At 39.3% G+C, this 20,515-nt stretch overlaps 1 protein-coding gene across 2 annotated transcripts in view; it reads right to left on the bottom strand.

The window, feature by feature from the left end:
- Positions 1 to 3,189: 3,189 nt before the first annotated feature.
- Positions 3,190 to 20,515, bottom strand: part of MARF1 (meiosis regulator and mRNA stability factor 1) — a 36,042-nt gene continuing 18,716 nt past the window's right edge. For both annotated transcript variants that reach the window (XM_026650653.1, XM_026650654.2), the window contains exons 13-27: positions 19,824 to 19,904; positions 19,205 to 19,441; positions 16,945 to 17,064; positions 16,336 to 16,511; positions 15,718 to 15,938; positions 14,195 to 14,337; positions 12,805 to 12,938; positions 11,969 to 12,171; positions 11,106 to 11,333; positions 10,406 to 10,636; positions 10,017 to 10,229; positions 8,419 to 8,479; positions 8,179 to 8,316; positions 6,626 to 6,796; positions 3,190 to 5,702 (exon numbers count right to left, since the gene is read on the bottom strand). In XM_026650653.1, the coding sequence (XP_026506438.1) occupies positions 5,467 to 5,702; positions 6,626 to 6,796; positions 8,179 to 8,316; positions 8,419 to 8,479; positions 10,017 to 10,229; positions 10,406 to 10,636; positions 11,106 to 11,333; positions 11,969 to 12,171; positions 12,805 to 12,938; positions 14,195 to 14,337; positions 15,718 to 15,938; positions 16,336 to 16,511; positions 16,945 to 17,064; positions 19,205 to 19,441; positions 19,824 to 19,904 (2,593 nt within the window). In that variant the 3' untranslated portion in view covers positions 3,190 to 5,466. The remainder of the gene's footprint in view (positions 5,703 to 6,625; positions 6,797 to 8,178; positions 8,317 to 8,418; positions 8,480 to 10,016; positions 10,230 to 10,405; positions 10,637 to 11,105; positions 11,334 to 11,968; positions 12,172 to 12,804; positions 12,939 to 14,194; positions 14,338 to 15,717; positions 15,939 to 16,335; positions 16,512 to 16,944; positions 17,065 to 19,204; positions 19,442 to 19,823; positions 19,905 to 20,515) is intronic.

The raw sequence follows: 20,515 nt of genomic DNA, 5'->3' as shown, positions 1-20,515 counted from the left end.
CCCCCCCCCCCCCCCGCCCCTGCGAAAAGCTAACTGCAGGGAAGGATTTCTTATCAGCCACAGGCAAACAGCCCAGTAGGAACGGCCACCTCTGTCCCCTTAATTAAGTTCCCGTATTTCAAGCAGGTTACCATGAGCGATATCACTCTCCTGAGGATTACACAGCGAGATAAAGAACGGATGTTGCTTGAATGCCAGCAAACACCAGGACCATACGCTGCCAGGCTTTGTCAGGCAATGATACCAGATTACTTGCTGCAAGCATGGCGTGGACAAGTGTCCTACCATGGAGGACGGAATAAAGCGGCACTGCCCAGAAGCCTTGTGGCAAGGCTTTTGGAGTACCTCCAGGAGAGCTTCATGGAGATGTCCCTGGAGGATTTCCGCTCCATCCCCAGACACGTTAACAGACTTTTCCAGTAGCTGTACTGGCTGCGAATGCATCCCAAGTCCTCAGGGCAAAATAATCATTAAAAAACCTTGCTTTTGAACCATGTTTTATATTTTAAAAGGTAAACTCACCTGAGGTCCCTTCCATGGGGTCATGGTCTTGGCTACTGGCTTGGGAGGGTACTTCAGTCAGGCTGAGAAAAAGCTCCTGGCTGTTGGGGAGAACGGAGTGCTGGGTGCTCTCTGCAAGATCCTGATCTTCCTCCTCCTCCTCCTCATCCTCATCTTCCCCACCCTCAGAATCCTCAGGTGTAGAGACTATCCCAGACCCGGTTTGCACGATCACAGGTGGGGTAGTGGTGGCGGCCCCCCCTAGAATTGCATTCAGCTCTGCGTAGAAGCGGCATGTCCGCAGCTCTGACCCGGAGCGACCGTTTGCCTCCTTTGTTTTTTGATAGGCTTGTCTGAGCTCCTTCACTTTCACGCGGCACTGATCTGAGTCCCTATTGTGGCCTCTCTCCATCATGCCCTTGGAGATTTTTTCAAAAGTTTTGGCATTTCGTCTCTTTGAACGAAGTTCTGCTAGCACTGAATCCTCACCCCATACAGCGATCAGATCCAGTACCTCCCGTGTGGTCCATGCTGGTGCTCTTTTTCGATTATCAGCCTGCATGGTTACCTGTGCTGATGAGCTGAGGTATCTGTGGTATCTGTGGTCACCTGTGCTCTCCACGCTGAGCAAACAGGAAACAGGAAATGCAATTCAAATTTTCCTGGGTCTTTTCCTGTCTACCTGGCCAGTGCATGCGAGTTCAGATTGCTGTCCAGAGCGGTCAGTGGTGCACTGTGGGATAGCTCCCGGAGGCCAATACCATCGATTTGTGGCCACACTAACCCTAATTCGGATTAACAAAATCGATTTTGACGTTACTCCGTTCGTCGAGGTGGAGTACAGAAATCGATTTAAAGGGCCCTTTAATTCGAATTAACTGGCTCTGTAGTGTGGACGGGTGAAGGGTTAATTCGGATTAACGCTGCTAAATCCGAATTAAAGTCCTAGTGTGGACCAGGCCTTATACTCTTGTAAGATGTAAGGTGGGCAAACCTAGCAATTTATATTTCTCAAAACACTTCCAATTGCTCGCTTAATTATTAAATTTATAGCCTACTGATTTATACAAATAGAGATTCTATGAAAAGACTTATTTAGCAAAAAATGATAGGGTGACAAGGGGAAAATGAAACAAGAGAAATGGTTAAAACAAGATAAAGTAAAACCAAAAAATCAACACTTGTCTGCTGAAGTTAAGTTACATGTTAAGCTGTGGCCATGATTTTATTTGTGCACACAGTGGGAACTTGCACAACTAAAAAAGGTAGGGTTGCCAACTGTCTAATCACACAAACCCAAACACCCTTGATTCGCCACTTCCAAGGCCCCCCCCCCATTGCTCACTCTCCCCCACCCTCACTCACTTTCACCAGGCTGGGGCAGGAGTGCAAGAGGAAGTGCAGGCTCTGGGCTGGGGCAGAGGGGTTCAGAGTATGGGAGGGGGCTCCGGGCTGAGCCTGGGGCAGGGAGGTGGGACAGAGAAAGGGGTGCAAGCTCTGGGAGGGAGTTTGGGTGCTGGAGGGGGCTCAGGGCTGGGGGTGGGGTGCAGGAGGGGGTGAGGGGTGTGGGCTCTGGAAGGGGGCTCAGGGCTGGGGAAGGGTGTGTGTGGTGTGGGACAGTGAGAGTGGTGCGGGCTCTGGCTGGGCGGCGCTTACCTTGGTCAGCTCTCGGTCAGTGGCAGGCTCCCTGCCTACCCTGGTCCCACACGGCTCCCAGAAGCGGCCAACATGTCCAGCCCCTGGAGGGGGAGGGGCAGGCGGTTCCACGCGCTGCCCCTGCCTGCAGGCACCGCTCCCGCAGCTCCCACTGGCCACAGTTCCTGGCCAATGGGAACTGCGGCGTCAGCACTCAGGGCAGTGTGCAGAGCCCCCTGCCCCCTCTCCCCCCTGGGCAGCAGGGATGTGCCAGCCACTTCCAGGAGCTGCGCAGAGCCTGGGCAGGTAGGGAGCCTGCCTTAGCCCTGCTGCACTGCCAGACTTTTAGTGGCCTAAAATCTTCCCATTTGGCTTCAGTAGCCTCTGGGAGATAGAGCCTGATTCCAGGAGACTCCTGGCAAAACCAGGAGAGTTGTCAACCCTTTAAAAAAAAAAAAAAGAGGTGTGGGTGTGTGAGAGAGATTGTAATTATGGAACAGCTGTTGCAGTTTTAGAGAATCCATTTGCTTCTACCCACCTTCATTTCTCCCACATTTAAGGGCAATTATTTTTGGCATTCATCTTGTTTACCTGGGTCTGTATACAAGTTCTCTATTAATCTTGAATTAAGTAGCTGCAACTAAAATTGCTCACTTTACTATTGAAAGTAGTTCTTATTCATTCAGGACCTATTATGTATATGAAGCAGCCTTTGTGCCAATAGCATATACACTTGAGGAGGTTTCATGAAAAGAAACACATATTTTTAAAAATCCAGACTAGTAAAATTTCAGGACTTCTGGTATGCTCATCCAGCTCTTCAAAAACTGCACAGGGGATATATTTATATCTAAATTGCATAATTGGAATTTTAAAGAATTTCATGGGAAGGTTTGCTGTTGGTTTTAATCTGGGTTTTTACAGATCAAACGTTTTACTGCTTTACTTTGCCGGGATGACTGAACTTGGTGAGAGTGGAGGGGAAAGTAATAAACAAGAATTCTAAGATATTTGTCTGTTCTTAGGTAAATAAGACAAGAGTTATATGCTTGCTTGAAAATTTTATTGACACAACCGTTTGGTCCCAACACACAAAACAGCACTTGAGCCACAAAAGAAAGTGTCTAACAAAATAGACAGCTATGAAAAACATTTTTCTTCCTCCTCCCACCCCGAGAAGCTATAGTGCACATAAGTTGAGGACTTCAGTAACAATTTTTTTTTTTTTTTTTAAACAGACATGAATCTAAATTAGTACAATTAATTTGTAAATTAAAGAATATCATGGTCCTAATTGTTTTGAATCAGTAAGTCACATCATTCAATTAACCTCTGGATAAAAAAATATATTGCAATTCAATTGGCTATTTTGTTACTCTATGAACACAACTTCCCCAAAATGTATTCTATTACTTTCAAACAGAAATATAATCAGAATTACACATGAATCAAAAAATATATATATATATGCTGACCTCCATAAATGGTATAACCACCACATTCACATAAACATAGTACAGAGTTGTACCTCAATTTTTCCTCTATAGCATCAATCATTTGGTTTACTTAGCGCTCTGGATGATTTGTAATTGCATCTCATGAAAATATAGTTTTACAATTTTTTTGCACACACTACTGAAACAAAGATCTAAATGATCACTGTTAACCTTACAAAAACCATGTAAGGTGATAGCAGATGTATTACATTTAACTCATGAAATTATTAAAAGCATTCTAAAAAAATTTACATTCTGTTTTTGCTTTCTATAACACTATGTCTGTAGAGGTTTAATAAGGACTCGAACACTGTGCCATAATGCTCAGAGAAACTTCCAAGTGTTTCCCTGTATTCATAATGGCTGTAAGTTTAGTATTGGTAATACTTGGCTATATTTAAAAGATTTTTTAACAAAATCTGACTTGTAAAATTCTGTCTATAGCCATTATTTCGTGGCATTTTCAACTGCTGGCTATGAAATCTGAGCCCACTTTTCATCTCTCTTGTACATTACAAAATATAATCCATCTAAAAAAGAAACCATTCAACCAGTGGAAAACCTTAGGTATACGTTCTTTCAATTTTACAGGAAATTTAGTCTGCCTGGCAAATACAACCCATTGTAAATGCCAAGTTTACCCAAAATGGGTATAAAGCCTCACTCACAGGACATTTCAGCCAACTAGAAATAAGGCCATTCCCACTGGTTTACCTCCGTTCCAAAGGCTGGCCTTTCCAAAAGCCAACACAAAATACCACAAAAAACTGAAAAAAGCTTCCAACACTAGAAGTAAATATTAGAATAAAAACAGACACAGTTAAAAGACAATGCAACGAAGAGTAAGCTTCCCATTTACCAAACATGCTTAAAAAATGGAAACAAGGTTAAGCAGAATAACCTTGGCATTTCCACATACAGCTAGAACTTTCCTTGCAAGTGGAAATAGCATCAATACCTTCCATCTTATAGCACTTTACATCACCTGCTCTATGATCCATAATTTATGCATTAAATGCATATTTTAGAAATATTGGAATCTTTCTAGTAACCTCATTTCCAGACACAATAGTGTGTCTTCATTTTACTTTAAACTCATGACACCAAGACAATCTTGTTTCCTTAACCCAATCCATGTCGAACTGGAACTAAACATAAAAGGGAAGCTTAAAACATCCTCAACTTCCTAGAAAGCTCCTCAACGGAACTGAAAGTTTCACAAAACATTTAAAACAAATTTTGCAAGAAATCCACATAATCTTCTACAGACATCTTTACGTGAAAGGAATTACAATGCAATTACAAATCACCAGAAGTTGCACATAACACAAGCTTCCCCTCAGTACAATCAAAAACCCACCACACTTTGTCATTCCAATCCCGTAACGGTTAAAATTCCTCAACAGGCTTTTAAAGACAGATCATGCATTTTATTAATACTGTCTGAAACAATCAGTAAGCAACAGCCTATAGAATATATTATGCTACATGTAGGATTACACCACCGATGAGGCTTAAAGAAAATAAAATCCATTCCACTTTAGTTGAGCATATTTTGCTGTAACTGAACACCATTGGTTTATGGGGGGTGTGGGGGGAAATAAAACTTGTTAAGAATAATTTAATGAATACTGGAAGTTTTTTCAAAATAATAAAAATAGTTTGCCCTGCTGACAGCTGTGATCAGTGTAAAAAGAACAAAATCTTCACAGAATACATCTAAATACAAATTAAGTGACTTCTAGGCCTTCTCATTAAAATACGTAAGGGCTACCAAATAGCTATATTTTTGTGCAGAGTCCAACAGTATTTGTCTTTCACACTAGAAGAAAATTTAAAGCTTGGTTACAGGTGCAAGTGAAAAGTTTGCTGCCAATTTCACTTTGTTTTTGTGTTGCTTTTTGGCTGGGCTGTCCATTGCTTCCTTGCTTAGTTGAGTTTCAGAAGATTGGTAGGGAGGCACTGAAGAATTCTCTGTGGCACCAGATACCACAGGGCCACAGCTCAAGTTTCCTTTTGCTACTGTGGTAACAATTCTTTTTTTTTCTTCTTCTGTTAGAATCATCATCTCTAAAATAAATACAACAGCTAAATTATTTACAAATATTTTACTTTCAAAATCAGATTCTTTTACAGCTATGCAGGAGAATCACATGATAAGAGTTCTCTCTGTGCGGAAGTGTGACTAGCAGATTTAAGAACCACAGCACTCTGGTTCAGTTCTCATCTCTGCTGTTAATTTGATATTTGGTTTTAACACTAAATATGTGTCTCGGTTTATCTATCTGTAAAATGAGTCTAATTCACAAACCACAATAACTGTCTCAAATACTTCATGTGAAGTACCGTAAAATTACTGTTAAAAGGGCTTCTGCAGGTTGCTAAACTACTGCCATGTGCCACTGTAATGATGACTGCATTTTAATGGAGGAGGAAGTGATTCCTGTAAATTCTGCATTTACCTCACAAGAGCATTGTCGATTAATTGTTTGTAAAGCACTGACAGCTTCAGATGGAACACCTCCATATAAGGTACAATATATTGGAAGCAAATCCACAAAAAGTCAGTGGATCATGATCAGCCATTTGTTTGATGTTTCATTTTCAAATTTTAAAAAAAGTTATCAGTAAAGTCTGGTAAGTACCATGTAGGCTAGATCTACACTTAAGGTGAGGTGTAGAGTACAGGCGCTACATGTGTAGCCACGTGTCACAGTGAAAGGTTCTGGCAGTGGGGAGGCAATGGGACAATAAAATAATAAAAGCAGCAGTGTAGACAAGGGAGGCACTGCTTAAGCATGTAGAGAGCCATGTAGAGTATATAACCTGGGGACTCAGGCACACAGGGTACTCTACCTTGCCTAACCCGTCTCTCACCACCTACACTGCTATTTATACTTATTCTAGCTGGGCATGCAGTGTCTGTACTCTACATGCCACTGTAAACGTAGACCTAGCTTCCAGATACCTGCCCTATGGCTATTAACTCTTACCAGAGAGAGCTGGAGTGCGATCCTCAAACTGAATGAGGTCTGCAGACTCAAGGATGACTGGATCAGGTCTCAGTTGTGGGGATGGTAGGCAGGAAGGAACTGGTTCACACAAGAGGTCAACAGGTGATGTATTTGTGAGGCAAAGGAGTTCTTGTTCAGTTTGATTAGAAACTGCAAAAATAAAATGATTTTAAATATCTAAATGCCATAGTAAATATATGAATAGTTGATAAACGCCTAGTCTGCAGCAAAAATGCTCTAAGGGGATTTATTGACTAAACCCAAACTGAAATTTGTTCAACCCAAAGCCTGACACAAACCCCACCCCCTTGTAATATGACCTGACGTTTGCCAAGCTTGGACCCTGAGAGAGAGGGGCAAGGGAGTAAGTTCCAGAGGAAGAGCCTTTAAGCAAGAAAGTCAGCTGCCACACTCAGACACTATTTCCATGTAGAAATACCAAGCTCCTATCAACCATTGCAAGAGGACGTGTTCTCTTAAAGAACTGATCCCTAACCAGGTAAGATGTTAAAGAACATATTTAATTGCATCTTGAACAAGGCCTGGTCTACACGTAAAAGTTGGATGTAGCTATGTCAACCTATCATAGGCGTGAAAAATCCACACCCGACCGACACAACTATGCTGACCTAACCCCCAGTGTAGGCACAGCTATGTTGTCAGAAGAATGCTTCCACTGTAGCTCGGGGAGGTAGATGAACACCTTCCATCAATGTAGGCTATGTCTACACTACAGGGTTATATATCAGCATAGCTATGGCAATGTAGCCAGGCCAGCATAGTCTCTGTAGTGTAGACATACCCTGAATCGGTAGTGAGTTCAGGGCACATTATCCTACTCCTCATAGAAACAGTCCTAGTAGGTTCCTCCCAACATCAACTAAAGCGTCTGTCTCAAGGGCCATTCTATTACAGTAATCCAGCATGGAGGTGACAAAGGAATTGGTAACCATGGCAAGGTCTGTGCAACAAGGCCCAGGCTCCTGGCTACCTGCAGCTGGAAAAAAAAAAAAAAAAAAAAAAAAGAAGACTACACCAACAGAACTACCACTGCTATTAGCAGATGTAGCAGCAGCAAGGGAGAGCTAAGGCTGCAAATCATATGCAAAAAAGGAAGTACTACAGCTGCACGTCGAGGTACAGGTACTCTGCTCGTGGAATCCCCTAGTGGGCCATCATCATTTGCATTTAATCTTGCTTTAGCTTGTCTTCAACTTCCATTGAGGCGAAGGGAGTTAAGGGAACTCATCTGAAAAAGGTTTTCTGCAACTTGGAAGATCAAACCTCAGGAGCGCACAGAAACAGGCTCCACCTCACATAAAGAGGAATATATGTCTAAGACCTTTGTGAAAGAAGTCTGATAGCTTTAAACTCCTTACATCACAGAAGTTTACTTCAAATAACTAAGTCACACAGCTCTTTCCCCCGTGCTGCTTTGAATACTAAGTTCCACAGCTCTTTCCCCAATACTGCTTTCAGTGTATTTCTCCACAGACTGAACAACTTTATTATATACATTAAGTTTGCATTACCATCACTAGGTGTTCCTAGTTTTAATTCCATTGATGTAGCGGATCCTAGACTCTCCATGTGTCCATTACTGTCAGTAAGCTGATTTCCATGATCATCCACATGATCAGCAGGGGAAAAACTGGGTGAGCTAAAACGAGCTTCAAAAAAAGGCAAGTTAATTGGTCTCTGATCACCTCTAAAAAGATACTTGTAAACTTCAGTGTGATAGTTGGCTTATAAAGTTCAATTGGCTTACTTACTTTTCATGTCATTCTTTAGTACTACAATTCTCTTATGCCCATGTCCTTTGATCCAAACCACCTATAAGACAAAAGTACAATGTAACCAGAGCGCACACACTAACCTCAACACCTAATCCCTACTACTCACACACTATGAAAAAAGTTCTAAAGGAATGCAAGCTAACTCAGACTATTCACATTAGATTGCCCAATTAAAAGTCTTGTCTTGATAAATAAGAGATGCTAAACAGCACAACAGGATGTCTGAAGCTCATGCATTTTTCAGCCCCATATTTTCAAAACAGATTGGGGAGCTGTTATTGTAAACTGTTCTCCAAAAAGATTGGTCATAAGCTTTTCAAGTAAACTAAAGATTTTTTAATATCTTAGAGCAGGGGTGGACAAACTTTTTGGCACGAGGGCCACATCTGGGTATAGAAATTGTATGGCGGGCCATGAATGCTCACTAAATTGGGGGTTGGGGTGCGTGAGGGCTCTGGCTGGGGGTGCAGGCTCTGGGGTGGGGCTGGGGATGAGGAGTTCGGGGTGCAGGAGGGTGCTCCGGGCTGGGACCGAGGGGTTCGGAGGGCGGGAGGGGGATCACGGTTGGGGCCGGGACAGGGGGTTGGGGCATGGGAGGAGGTCAGGGGGGCAGGCTCCCAGCGGCGCTTACCTCAAGTAACTCCCAGAAACAGCAGCATGTCCCCCTCCAGTTCCTACGCGGAGGCGCGGCCAGCAGCTCTGCACGCTGCCCTGTCTGCAGGTGCCGCCTCTGCAGTTCCCATTGGCTGCGGTTCCCGGCCAATGGGACCTGCAGGGGCAACGTTTGGGGTGAGGGCAGCATGCAGAGCCCCCTGGCTGCCCCTACTCATAGGAGTCGGAGGGGGGACATGCCGCTGCTTCCAGGAGCTGTGCGGAGTAGGGCAAGACCCCAACCCCGCTCCCCAGCTGGAGCAGGGCAAGCCCCAGACCCCACTTCACGGCGGGAGCTCGAGGGCCAGATTAAAACGTCTGGAGGCCGGATGTGGCCCCTGGGCTGTAGTTTGCCCACCTCTGTCTTAGAGTGTATAAACCAACTGGCTGACATTTGAGATTCCACACTAAAATTCAAATATGTAGCATTCCCATGGCTTTTAGATTAGTAGTAAGGGTTCAAAGTTACATGGCTACTGGGACATTATGAGGTAAACCTAGCACAATAAATATGCAACTCAGCAACTGCAATACATTGTTTCTCTTTAGCAACTATAGGAAGAATCAATTCTCACTTGGTGGATGCTAACAACATTTTTCCTCCATAAAGGAGTGGGGGTTTTGTGGAGTTTTTACTGCATTTTTATTTACATATGCATTCATTTGATTCAAACAATGAATACACTGAGTAAATATGGCTGTCTGTTGACCAGTCCAGTTCAGCAAAATTGAGATTGTTAAAATATGTTACATGTCTAGTATGCATTTCCTTGTAACTATAGCAGCAGATCATACAGAGTATGAAGCAGAATTTCAGTTATATAATGTATTTAAATTAAATGCTCCAAGAAACTGTTACTGAAGCCATTCAGGAATCTTAAAATTAATTTAAGATTATGATGCAGTAATAAAGTTCTTCAGACCTGTGGAATTGCTCCCAAGAGCTCTTCTAGACTATTATATCCATATATTTTGGGCTGCAACACTTCTCCTGTATATTTGCTATATGCTGTTGGGAACTCGTGAAGGAAGATCTGCTGGTAGTGGTACGTGTGAAGCAAGGACCTCACGTTCTTTGCAAACAAATACAGATTTGTAAGTTTCACATATTCTTCTGCCACATCATTGGTAAAAACCTGCACAAAAGCAAAGCAATGTCACCATACAAACTTATGCTTCTGTTAGTCACAGTAATATCCTTTGAAAGTACAAGGAAGCCCCACATACTGTATCACAACTAAAGCCAAATAAAGTGAATAAGATTTAAGTATGGTTCTGAAAACCAAATCAGCTTTCCTAGTAGTTTCCATACCTCAACCAAGTAAGGCAGACTCTTCAGGAGTTCAGTTAAGGTCATAAATCCATATTCACATGGATTAAGGGGAGCACTGTGGATACTTTCATAATGCCTTTTAAGCTCATCAACAGAAAGAAAGGTGGTTTCATCCCAAGACATCATCAATACCAGTAGTTGTGCAGTCAGAGTACGTAGAGACTTTCTATTTATCAGCTGAATCTGTTTACCAGATTCTGTGTCAGCAACCTGAAGAATTTTGATGTTAAAAAACAGAAGAAAAATGAATGAGTCTGAGTTCTATAAAATGGGTTAGGCCTTTTTGGATACAAACATTTTCCATTACATAATCTAAACTGTAAAAGAAAAAAAAAAGCTTTCTATAGGGAAATATTTTGACCTTAGAAATAATTCTGCTGCAGCAGTTTTATAGTCTCTGGTGCTCTATAGGACAAAGCAGTTTACAGGTCTATGTATTTTCTTTCAATCAGAAAAAGTCAAAGCACCAATTCTCTGAGCAAAACACTAAGGAATTTCAAAGGGAGGGGGAAACCCAATGATTCCCATTGCAATGAAATGAGGTAAAAATATAAATTAAACAGGCAATCTGGATATTTGAAAACAGTTTAGACAGGGAATCTAATGTCTTTTGTTCTACAAACAGATGAAATCTAGGCTTTTTTTTTTTTATTAAATAAAGACACTAAAAACAGTTTACCTTCACAACGTGGCAAAGTTTTTGCATTAAAGCTAGAACTGAGCTGACATCGTAGTCATGAAGGCGCAATGTGTAACCAAACGTTTTACTGTATTCTGTAAGTAAATCAGTCATCATAAGGCAGTTGTCTTTCTGAGATCGCAGCAGTTTAACTAACTGGGCTGCTAGAGCTTTGACCCGTTCCACCTCTGTCAGAGTCAGAATTTTTTCCTCTCCGCATTCTAATACCTTAAAAAAAATGAAATAAAATAAAATAAATATAAAAAATGAAGTTACTTACCTAAACTGACCAGAAAACCCAGTTGCAACTAACATTCAGTAAAGGATATTAGATATTTATGTAACTATTTTACATAACGATTCAGCTACTTTACATAAGGTATCTACATGAAAGCAAGCAGAGTTAACAGACATTCCTCAAGAGAGACAATCAAGTAAGTCTTGCTTAAGCTATTGAATTTAGTCTGCTTTTATTGTCTAAACTAAGTCAAATAGAGAAAGTAAATAAAGTTTGTTGTGAACTAGATTTTTAAAATTCAGTTTCAATAATTCAAGGTTATTTACATAAAGTTTTTTTTTGTTTTTTTTAAGTTTAAGTCTTTAACCTGATAGCATCCTTTAAATAAATAAATAAATAAAACAAAACAAAACAAAAAACACTTTCTGTGGTCTATGAAAAATAGTAAATATAACTAACCAACCAAGTATAATCATGAAAGGTTAGAAGTGCAGGCAGATACACAATTCACAACTCCTAGTGAAGTTAACTACCTGGAAATAGCTCTTGATGATAGTAAGAATACAGTCTATTCAGGTGTGATCTGAAAAATGCTTAAATATACCTTAAAATTTCGAGAACTTACTTGCAAGACATCTGGTATGGCTTCAAAAAGTTCAAGTAGTTTGGTAAACCCATAATAAGCAAGTTTGCATTGACGGCCAAAGTGGTGGTGGTAAGAAGGAATAAATTTATTAAAGGGCATTCGGAAATGGGGTTGATGACGCAGCAAGTCAACTACCTCCTTAGAGAATTGCTTTGTTCTTTCAATTTCTTCCTGGGTACGTTCTAAAAGTGAAAGACATTAAAACAAAGTGAACAGCCACAGAATAGTTAGTTTACAAGGCAAGAAAGGGTATATAAAGAAAATACAGGGCATCAACGTTAGCATATTTTTAGCTTTGTATCAGCCACAAAAATTAACTATTATTTTTTTGTTGGAAGAACTTGCCTTCATGTTTACACATTTACTTTGTAAAATAATAAATCATGTGGCAATCACTGTGCAGTATTTACTAAGCAAGTTTTCTTGTCTCATACTCCAACAATTTCTCCCCCTCTAGCCATCCTGCACAAAGTTTAACTAAACTTATTACTTAGTACAATGAATACAAATAACATAACATTCCATTTATTCCATTACAGAAATTTTGCTTTTTAAATGGCTAGGATTATACATAACTACCTCTCAATCATGGGATTATGATAATATAATGGCATAATTTGGCAACAAGTATAGAAGAAAACCGTCAAAGGAGAGGAGAGGGACAACTTAATTATACATTTGGATTTGCTTTACCCAATTAGCTAATTTGAAGTTATGTGAGAACAGAAAATATACTGGCAATAGTGAAGGCAGAATGTCATTTTTAAAATTAATAAACTATTATTTTACAGATCAAAATGATGATATGGCCATACCTCTTTTGGGGATACAAATTACCATTTCATTGTCTTGCTGAGACAAACAGATTGTTGTATCTGGAATTTCTGATATTATATCTGCCAACTCACACACTCCATATTCAGTAACATCCCAATCTTTAGAGAAACACCTGAATAGTTTAAGAAGAAAATTGTAAAGCAACTTCAGAATGTTGATGTATTTTACACAGGACAATTAAATGTGCAAGTTAGCAATTAGTTTGCACAAACAAAAAAAACAGAAATATAATTAGTTATCAAGACAGAACCCACACTTCAGTGACATGAAAGGCATTTTCACACTGCTAGTGACATAAGCACTTAAGAACCCATAAACCCAGGAGACATTTGTAAATCAAGTGCACAAAATCAAATATTCCTATTAACTTCAGAACTAAGTCATACACTGGTGCTTCAGATGCATGTTGAATGAAGAGTGAAGTTGTGTATATCAACTACTGGGTGCCTCAGACTGATTTAAATGATAAAAATGAGACTTTAAAGAACGTTACTTCACTAATCCAGAACTTTATATAGTAGCTTTGGAGTTAAAACAAAAACAAAAACTTTTCACAAGACAAACTAAAACAAGCAAACATGGCATATTTTCTTGTACTGCAAGAAGGCAGCAATTGCCGTATATAAAACTTCATGTGCTACAGTCTCCTGAAGATATGTGTCAGCTGCTTCCTCCTGACTTCACGCTAGGGAAAGTAACATGCTGAGATTGATTTCAAAAAGATTCTGCTAATCTAAGAATATCAGAGAGATGGAATGTTACTGGCAACGTGAAGACAGCACTAATTCCTCTTGGATTTTTGCCCATTATTACTCCCCCAATCGATCAGATACCCTTGCTAGAGCTACTAAATTATACTGGTTTGAACTCCCGCCTCCAACCCCTTCCTCCTCTTTCTCTCTCCATGATTGAAAGAAGACAGTCTCCTTTTCCACAAAAAGAAAAAAAAACAACAACGCAAAATAGCACCTACTTTCTCAAGCTAGTTTGCATTACAAGTATGCCACGCATTGCGCTTAAATGATTACATTTATTCACCATGCCTTAAGGAGTAAGTTAACAAGATACAGTACCCCAATTTGAAGTAGCAGTTTTAAGACAATTGAAAAATTAAGTGCTAAAGTAATGCTGCACTGCATTCCAAAAAGTTCCTATAGTAATAATGGACTATTTTCAATCGTTTCTAAAATCTGATAAATTCCACCTTCTGATAATCTAACATCACAATGAAAAGACAACAATGTAGTATCATGTTTTTGTATTAGAATTCTGAGTGCCAACCCCTCTTACATTACACTTTTAAAGAAAAGCAGGTGCAAATGTGGACAGCAGATGTCTTGATATTTGGTAAAGACGAAAACAACTTACCAGTGATAAGCCTGTAAGAATTCTCTCACAATAACTTGTTTACTGGCCTGGGATTTGAGAAGTTTCAATAAGTCTTGAGTGAAACGTTTTACTTGGGCCCTGTATGTTAGGGTTAACAAGCGTTTAGAGCCCATGCCAAGAATCTAGAACATAAAACAACAATAAATCTCTTAACAGCATAAAAGCCAAGCAGTGATTTCTCAACACTGATCACTTGTGACCTCCTGCCACCCTCCACAGTAAATAATGTTATGAGCTATTAGGTAAAAAGGAGGACAGACTGTGGTAAGAAATATCAAGTGCATGACTATGAGAAGCTCTCTTTCCATATACTTCCATAACAAATCATGGATCATTAGGAAAGCACAACAAACGCTTCCTCCAAGAGAACTGTCATACCTGTTGTACAGGTGATTTAGTGGAGGTTGTTGTAAAATCCACAATAGTATGCATTTTCTAAGACCAGCTAATGTTAACAAACACTACTAAAAAGCTACATGTGTCCAAAAGACTGCATAGGATTCCCTGATCATTCAAACACTATTACTTTATAAAAATCAGGACTACTCAGTTTCAGACAGTCCCAACTAGTATGTGAGTTCAATCCTTGAGGGGGCCATTTAGGGATCTGGGGCAAAAATCAGTACTTGGTCCTGCTAGTGAAGGCAGGGGGCTGGACTCGATGATCTTTCAAGGTCCCTTCCAGTCCTAGGAGATAGGATATCTCCATTAATTAACTAGTAATACTGATGCTCTGCTCTGTCTAAATGCAGGTGAGAGTATTATCCAAATAGCCAGCTAACCAAGGCGGCTGAAGAGAACACCACAAGCGTGAAGACAAAAAGGAGACTTCACGATTAACTACATAACCTCAAGTTTGAGCTTCTTGAGTCGACCACTACAGATTTAGCTTAGTAAAAAGAAGGTTTAGCAGTGACTTGATCACAGTTTACAAGTACCTACATGAATAACAAATATTTGATAATATGCTCTTCGATCTAGCTGACAAAGGTATAACACGATGCAATGGCTAGAAGTTGGAACTATATAAATTCAGACTGGAAATAATGCTACGTTTTTAAATGTGAGGGTAATTAACCATTTGAATAATTTACCAAAGTTCTCCATCAGTGGCAATTTTTAAATCAAGGTTGGTTAATTTTCTAAAAATAGACAGACTCTAGGAATTATTTTGGGGAAGTTTTATGGCTTCTGTTATACAAGAGCTCAGACTAGATGATCACAATGGTCCCTTGTGGCCTTGGAATCTATGAAAGTTAGATCTAAGAGAACTTTACATATATTCATAAGTTCTGAAAACACAATAATAGCTGTCATGGTTATAATCTCAAAAATAAATGAACTGGTAAACAACTGAATCCTAGGTACAGCCATCTCCTTTGTAGAAATGGACAAGGTAGGTGAACAAATACATTCTGTGCCAACCACTGACACACTCATGAACTCAGCTGATTCAAGCTGTGAATATATGTGTAAACAAAAAAAAGTGACATTGAACTCACTTGTAATACATGCGGCACTGCTTCTAGTAACTCCATTAACTTGGAATACCCATAGTCAGACACACGACACTGCTTTGCAAAGTGATGATGATATGTTGGGATGAATTTACTGACAGGTATGATACAAGATGGTTGGCTTTTAAGTAGATCTATCACTTCTCTACTGAACTGAATAAGCTGTGGGTTACCTACAGGGCTCTTCGAACGTAAAAGCCAAGGATCTAGAAGGAGAAATTTTTTTTTAGAATGAGATGTTCATTTCAGATAGACATCATGTTACTAAGAGTTTATTAATACTATTCTTCCACAAATGAGGGAATATCTAAATAATTTTAGAAATGTTAATATACACTGAAAACAACAAATACTCAAATTTTCTATTAAAACCTTGAGAACAATTTACTGTATGCAACTAATATGAGCACCTTTTTGTTCAACAGAACTTTTCTTCAAGACAGACAATTTAAAAAACAGATTTTAAAAAAAAAGTTATGAAGACTGAATAAAAAGGCTAAATAATTTAACCACTATTAAAAAAAATCATAGTGAAACAGAGTCCTTCCTTTACTGCTGGCTACCCAGTCGCAGAGAAAAAGCCAGATAAAAAGTGTTATCTACCTGTAGTTGGGGGGGGTGGTTTGTTGTGTATCCACTTAACAACTTTAATGCTGTTTTGGGCAGTGGCAATATTAACTCCAGGAACACAGGTGATAAGATGCTCCAAGGGAACACCTCCCTGGCCTTCCTGCACCATTTCTAGATCACTGAACTCTGACGTATAACAATCAGGAAAGCTTTAAAAAACAAAAAGGTGAGAACAGAAAAATTCCAATTACTAAAATATTATGAACAACATACAAATAACCAATAATCCCCTCCATAAATACCAATAATATAAAGGATACATTTCTTGCACAAAGAACTTTTTAGACATCCTATTAACAAAATTTTCCTGTGAATATTTCATAACCAAGACACAGCTTAGATTTTGTATGCCTTTAAAAAAACGAACAAAAACAAAAAACCAAACAAACCTTATTTGAAACATTTTTTTAATCCACAATAAAAATAGTCTTTATTCAACTGCTCCCAGATTTTTTGACAAATGAAGCTGAAGAGAAACAGCACTTCAGCATGTTCATAAACGTTTCATTAGAAAAAGAGAGGAGATAAAATCCTTACCATATCTATTCATACATTAAAAGAAACACAGTTAAGCTTGTTTACCTTAGTAAAGGCACAGTGCCCTCATGGGTCTGCAGCAGACTGTGCACTTGTGGTGCAAATGTCTTCAAAGACAAAATCACAAAAGGAATTTTGTAGGAGTCTGGATCAAATTCATGTTCACTGTAATGACAAGAGAAGTACTTAACTACGTTTACATCATGCTCAAATTGTTTACATCATGCTCAAATTGAAGAAAGGTGCATATAGATACAAAACTAGTGCTAGCTGGAGATAAGGTTGAGAAAAAGCTAGAGCGTGGGGGTTTTCATACTTTTCACAGTATAAACTACATTAGTCTCATGGACTACCTCCCCTCCCATTCACATAATATTTATATGGCAACTACAGCAATTGCTTAAATGGAGACGTAACATTAGGTACTCCTGGGGGGATTTTGCTCCACTGCGCACGTGCAGAATTAATGTCCACTGCAGATTTTTTTTTTAAAACTCTGCAGAAAATACATTCTGCTGGTGAGGAGCTTCAGTTATACCTTCCACCCACCAGGGGCTGCTGTGATATCAGAACAGAGGGCAGCTGGCTCACCGGCCATAGTAGCCAGCAGCTGATGGGAGGAGGAGAGGCTGCATTCCTCTCAGCCCTTGCCCATAGGGCCAGGTGAGGAGGCACAAGATATTGGGGGGGTGGGGAGGGGAGAAACAGACACAGCGGGGCACATGGGATTGCTGGGGAGTCTCACAGACTGGGGTTCAGAAAGGCTAGTGTTGGGACAGACTAGGGCAGGGGCTCAATGGGAGTGGGGGTGCAGGGACATATGGGGATGGGGAGGAGTCGATGGAAAGAAGGGCGTGCTGGGGCACATGGGATGGGGGAGGAAGTGTGGCTAAGTGGGGTGCAAGGACACATGGGGAAGGGGGGAATGCAGGGACAAATGGAGATGGGGTAGATGTGCCTGATTGAATGGGAGAGGCTAGGGGTTAGCTAGGGTCTGCATGGGAGAGGCTCCCAAACTCCCTAACAACCCCCACCCCCCTCCAGCGAAAAAAACAAAACACCCTGTTTCATATTTCTCCCACCCACGCCCAACAACCCTCCAGGTTCACTCCCAGGCTTCTTCCCAGCAATTACGTCCCTCTCCCTCGGCTCTTCCATTATCCCTGACTCCCCCAAGCTTTTGGGCTGCTTCTGAGGGGTGCAGGAAATACATTTCTGTATTGTAGTTTAAATGAATTATTACTCAAAGTTATGTATTATTTGCCTAGTTAGGAATCTATTTGTCAAAAAAAGTTTCCATTTTTTGTTGTCTGTATTGTTACAGACATACTTGTTGACAGGTATTTTGAAATAGATTACCAAAATAACTGAAACTGATGTGATTATATGGTGTTATTTTGACAAATAAAATAGGCAGAATTTTGCAAATTTCAAAATACTGTATGTAACATTTTAAATTTTTTGGCACAGAATTCCCCCAGGAGTAATTAGGAAGACATTTCATGCACTTTTACTGTAGCTGTCGTACTGTGACTTACCAGCTGGATACAATGAGGAGAGCCAACACCATGTAACCAGCCAGCTATCTGCACACTACTAGCAAATGCTCGGTTACCAACTTTGGTTGTTGACAACTAATCCTATTTCACAATTTGTCACTGAAATAAGTTTAACTTTGAGATAACAGTGAAGTTTTCAGGTCATGATGGACTGCCAGCTGACTAAAGATAGCTGGAGTGTAAATTAAGTGGAATTATCAAAGACTTCACAATTATAGTCCCAGTGAAAAATTAAGCAATTCTTTTTCACCGCTATCAAAAAATTTCCCCTCTAACCAACAATGGGATTGAGGTGTGCATTTCAGTCTCAACATAACAAGCATATTTCATCCTCAGTAATTAGGCTGCAATGCATAAACACCACATCCTCAAACAGATGAGCCCACTAAACCATGATACTAACTTTGATTTGAAGATGGATGTTGTGCCATCTCTGCTCTTTTGTTGATTAGTCCTTATGATCAGACACTTGAACTTTTAATATGTAACAGTGATTAAATCTGCTATGAGATATACATCTCAAAAGATGGTTCTTTTTTTTTTTTTTTTTTTTTTTTAAATTTTTTTTTTATTTTTAATTTTTTTTTTTAATTTTATTTTTTTTTTTTTTTTAAATTTAAAAAATGGTTCTTTTTTTTTTTTTTTTTAAAAGGTACAAATTTAGTATAAGGACAAATCAATTTGATAAACTTAATCTTTTTTCTGTTTAAAAAAAACAACCCAAAACTATTTCATACACAGCCTACCTAAAGTCTTTATTCAGACAATGCTGCTTACAAATGGGCTCATGATATTCCAGTTCTTCAAATATTATAGGACTGCAATTTGCTGATGAGCCATCATGAGACTGTGAAGATCCTAAAGGACTCTGCCGTGCTTGGCTGCTGGGTAAGAGACACACCAAACGTCCATTTCCTTGGTCACGGATTGCCACAGTATCCGTTAATTTATACAGATCTGATGCTATTAACTTGTGTCCAAATCTAAAATTAAAAGATTTAAGTGTACTTTAGTCATAAAAATAAACATTCAACGTGGAAAACTAGAACAAATGTTCAATTACAGAATGCAATAATGAACTACAGTGTAAGAAATAATTCAAAAGTAGATTACAAGCTACTCAAAATTAACCAATAGGCTAATTTAAATCACAAGTCTTTCCATCTTGGAAGAAGCCAGACTAAAGAGATTTTAAAAAACTAGTTATGGGAGCCCAGTTAAAAATATTTGTGCAATATATTGTGTATGCAGAGGTTGATAAGGAGCAAAAAGTTATTTTATGCCTCCATTGTAATTTACTGTACAAGACAGGAATTGTGAGCTTCTGAAAAGAGTAATTTAAAACAAGTGCAATTTAGAACCTACTTTTTTTCATATATTTCTGTGAACTTGAATATAGGCAGACAACAAGCAGGAGCATCCTGAAGAATGGACATTGTTTCTGAGCTGAAAATATAATTTTGAAGTGTTATAAATAAATATCTTAAACTTTTCTATTTAAATTATCTACGTAATCTCTAGTAGCATTCAAATATTCAGTTACTTCACTTATAGACATAGGGAATTCTTTCATTACTAAATTACATCACTTAATTCTACTGTAGTCAATAGTATTAAAATGGTATAAGTGAGAGGATGCCTTTAGTTTAAACCCCTCACATGTAAAAATGTATATTGAACACTAGGACTCTTCAGTCTACTATGATCTCAAATAAAGAAAAGTATTTAAGTGAGCAGAACCCACTGGCATTCTTGACAGCTGAAAATGATGGAACACAACTTAAAGGCAGGAATTAGGGTGCACTTAAATTACATCTGTGAATAATACTTTTGGATATTAGGCATAAGGAGATCATGGGACAAATTCTGTTATATCCAGGCAACGCCATGGAGGTCAATGCACTCCAGAGAAAGATATAACCACATGTATTAGACTCCTGCCCTCTAGTTTTGTTATCTAGGAGACTTTTCTAAAGGAGTTATTGAAAATCTTGCATGTAAGGTAAGCACCAGATATCTATGGAAAGTAATACTAAGGCTACATCATTAAAAGTTAT

The sequence above is a fragment of the Terrapene carolina genome, unplaced genomic scaffold (assembly GCF_002925995.2).
Source record: "Terrapene carolina triunguis isolate 2854851 unplaced genomic scaffold, T_m_triunguis-2.0 Scaffold93, whole genome shotgun sequence".
Lineage (NCBI taxonomy): Eukaryota > Metazoa > Chordata > Testudines > Emydidae > Terrapene > Terrapene triunguis.
The sequence above is the reverse complement of the archived record's forward strand: the minus strand, read 5'-3'. Positions and strand labels throughout refer to the sequence as shown.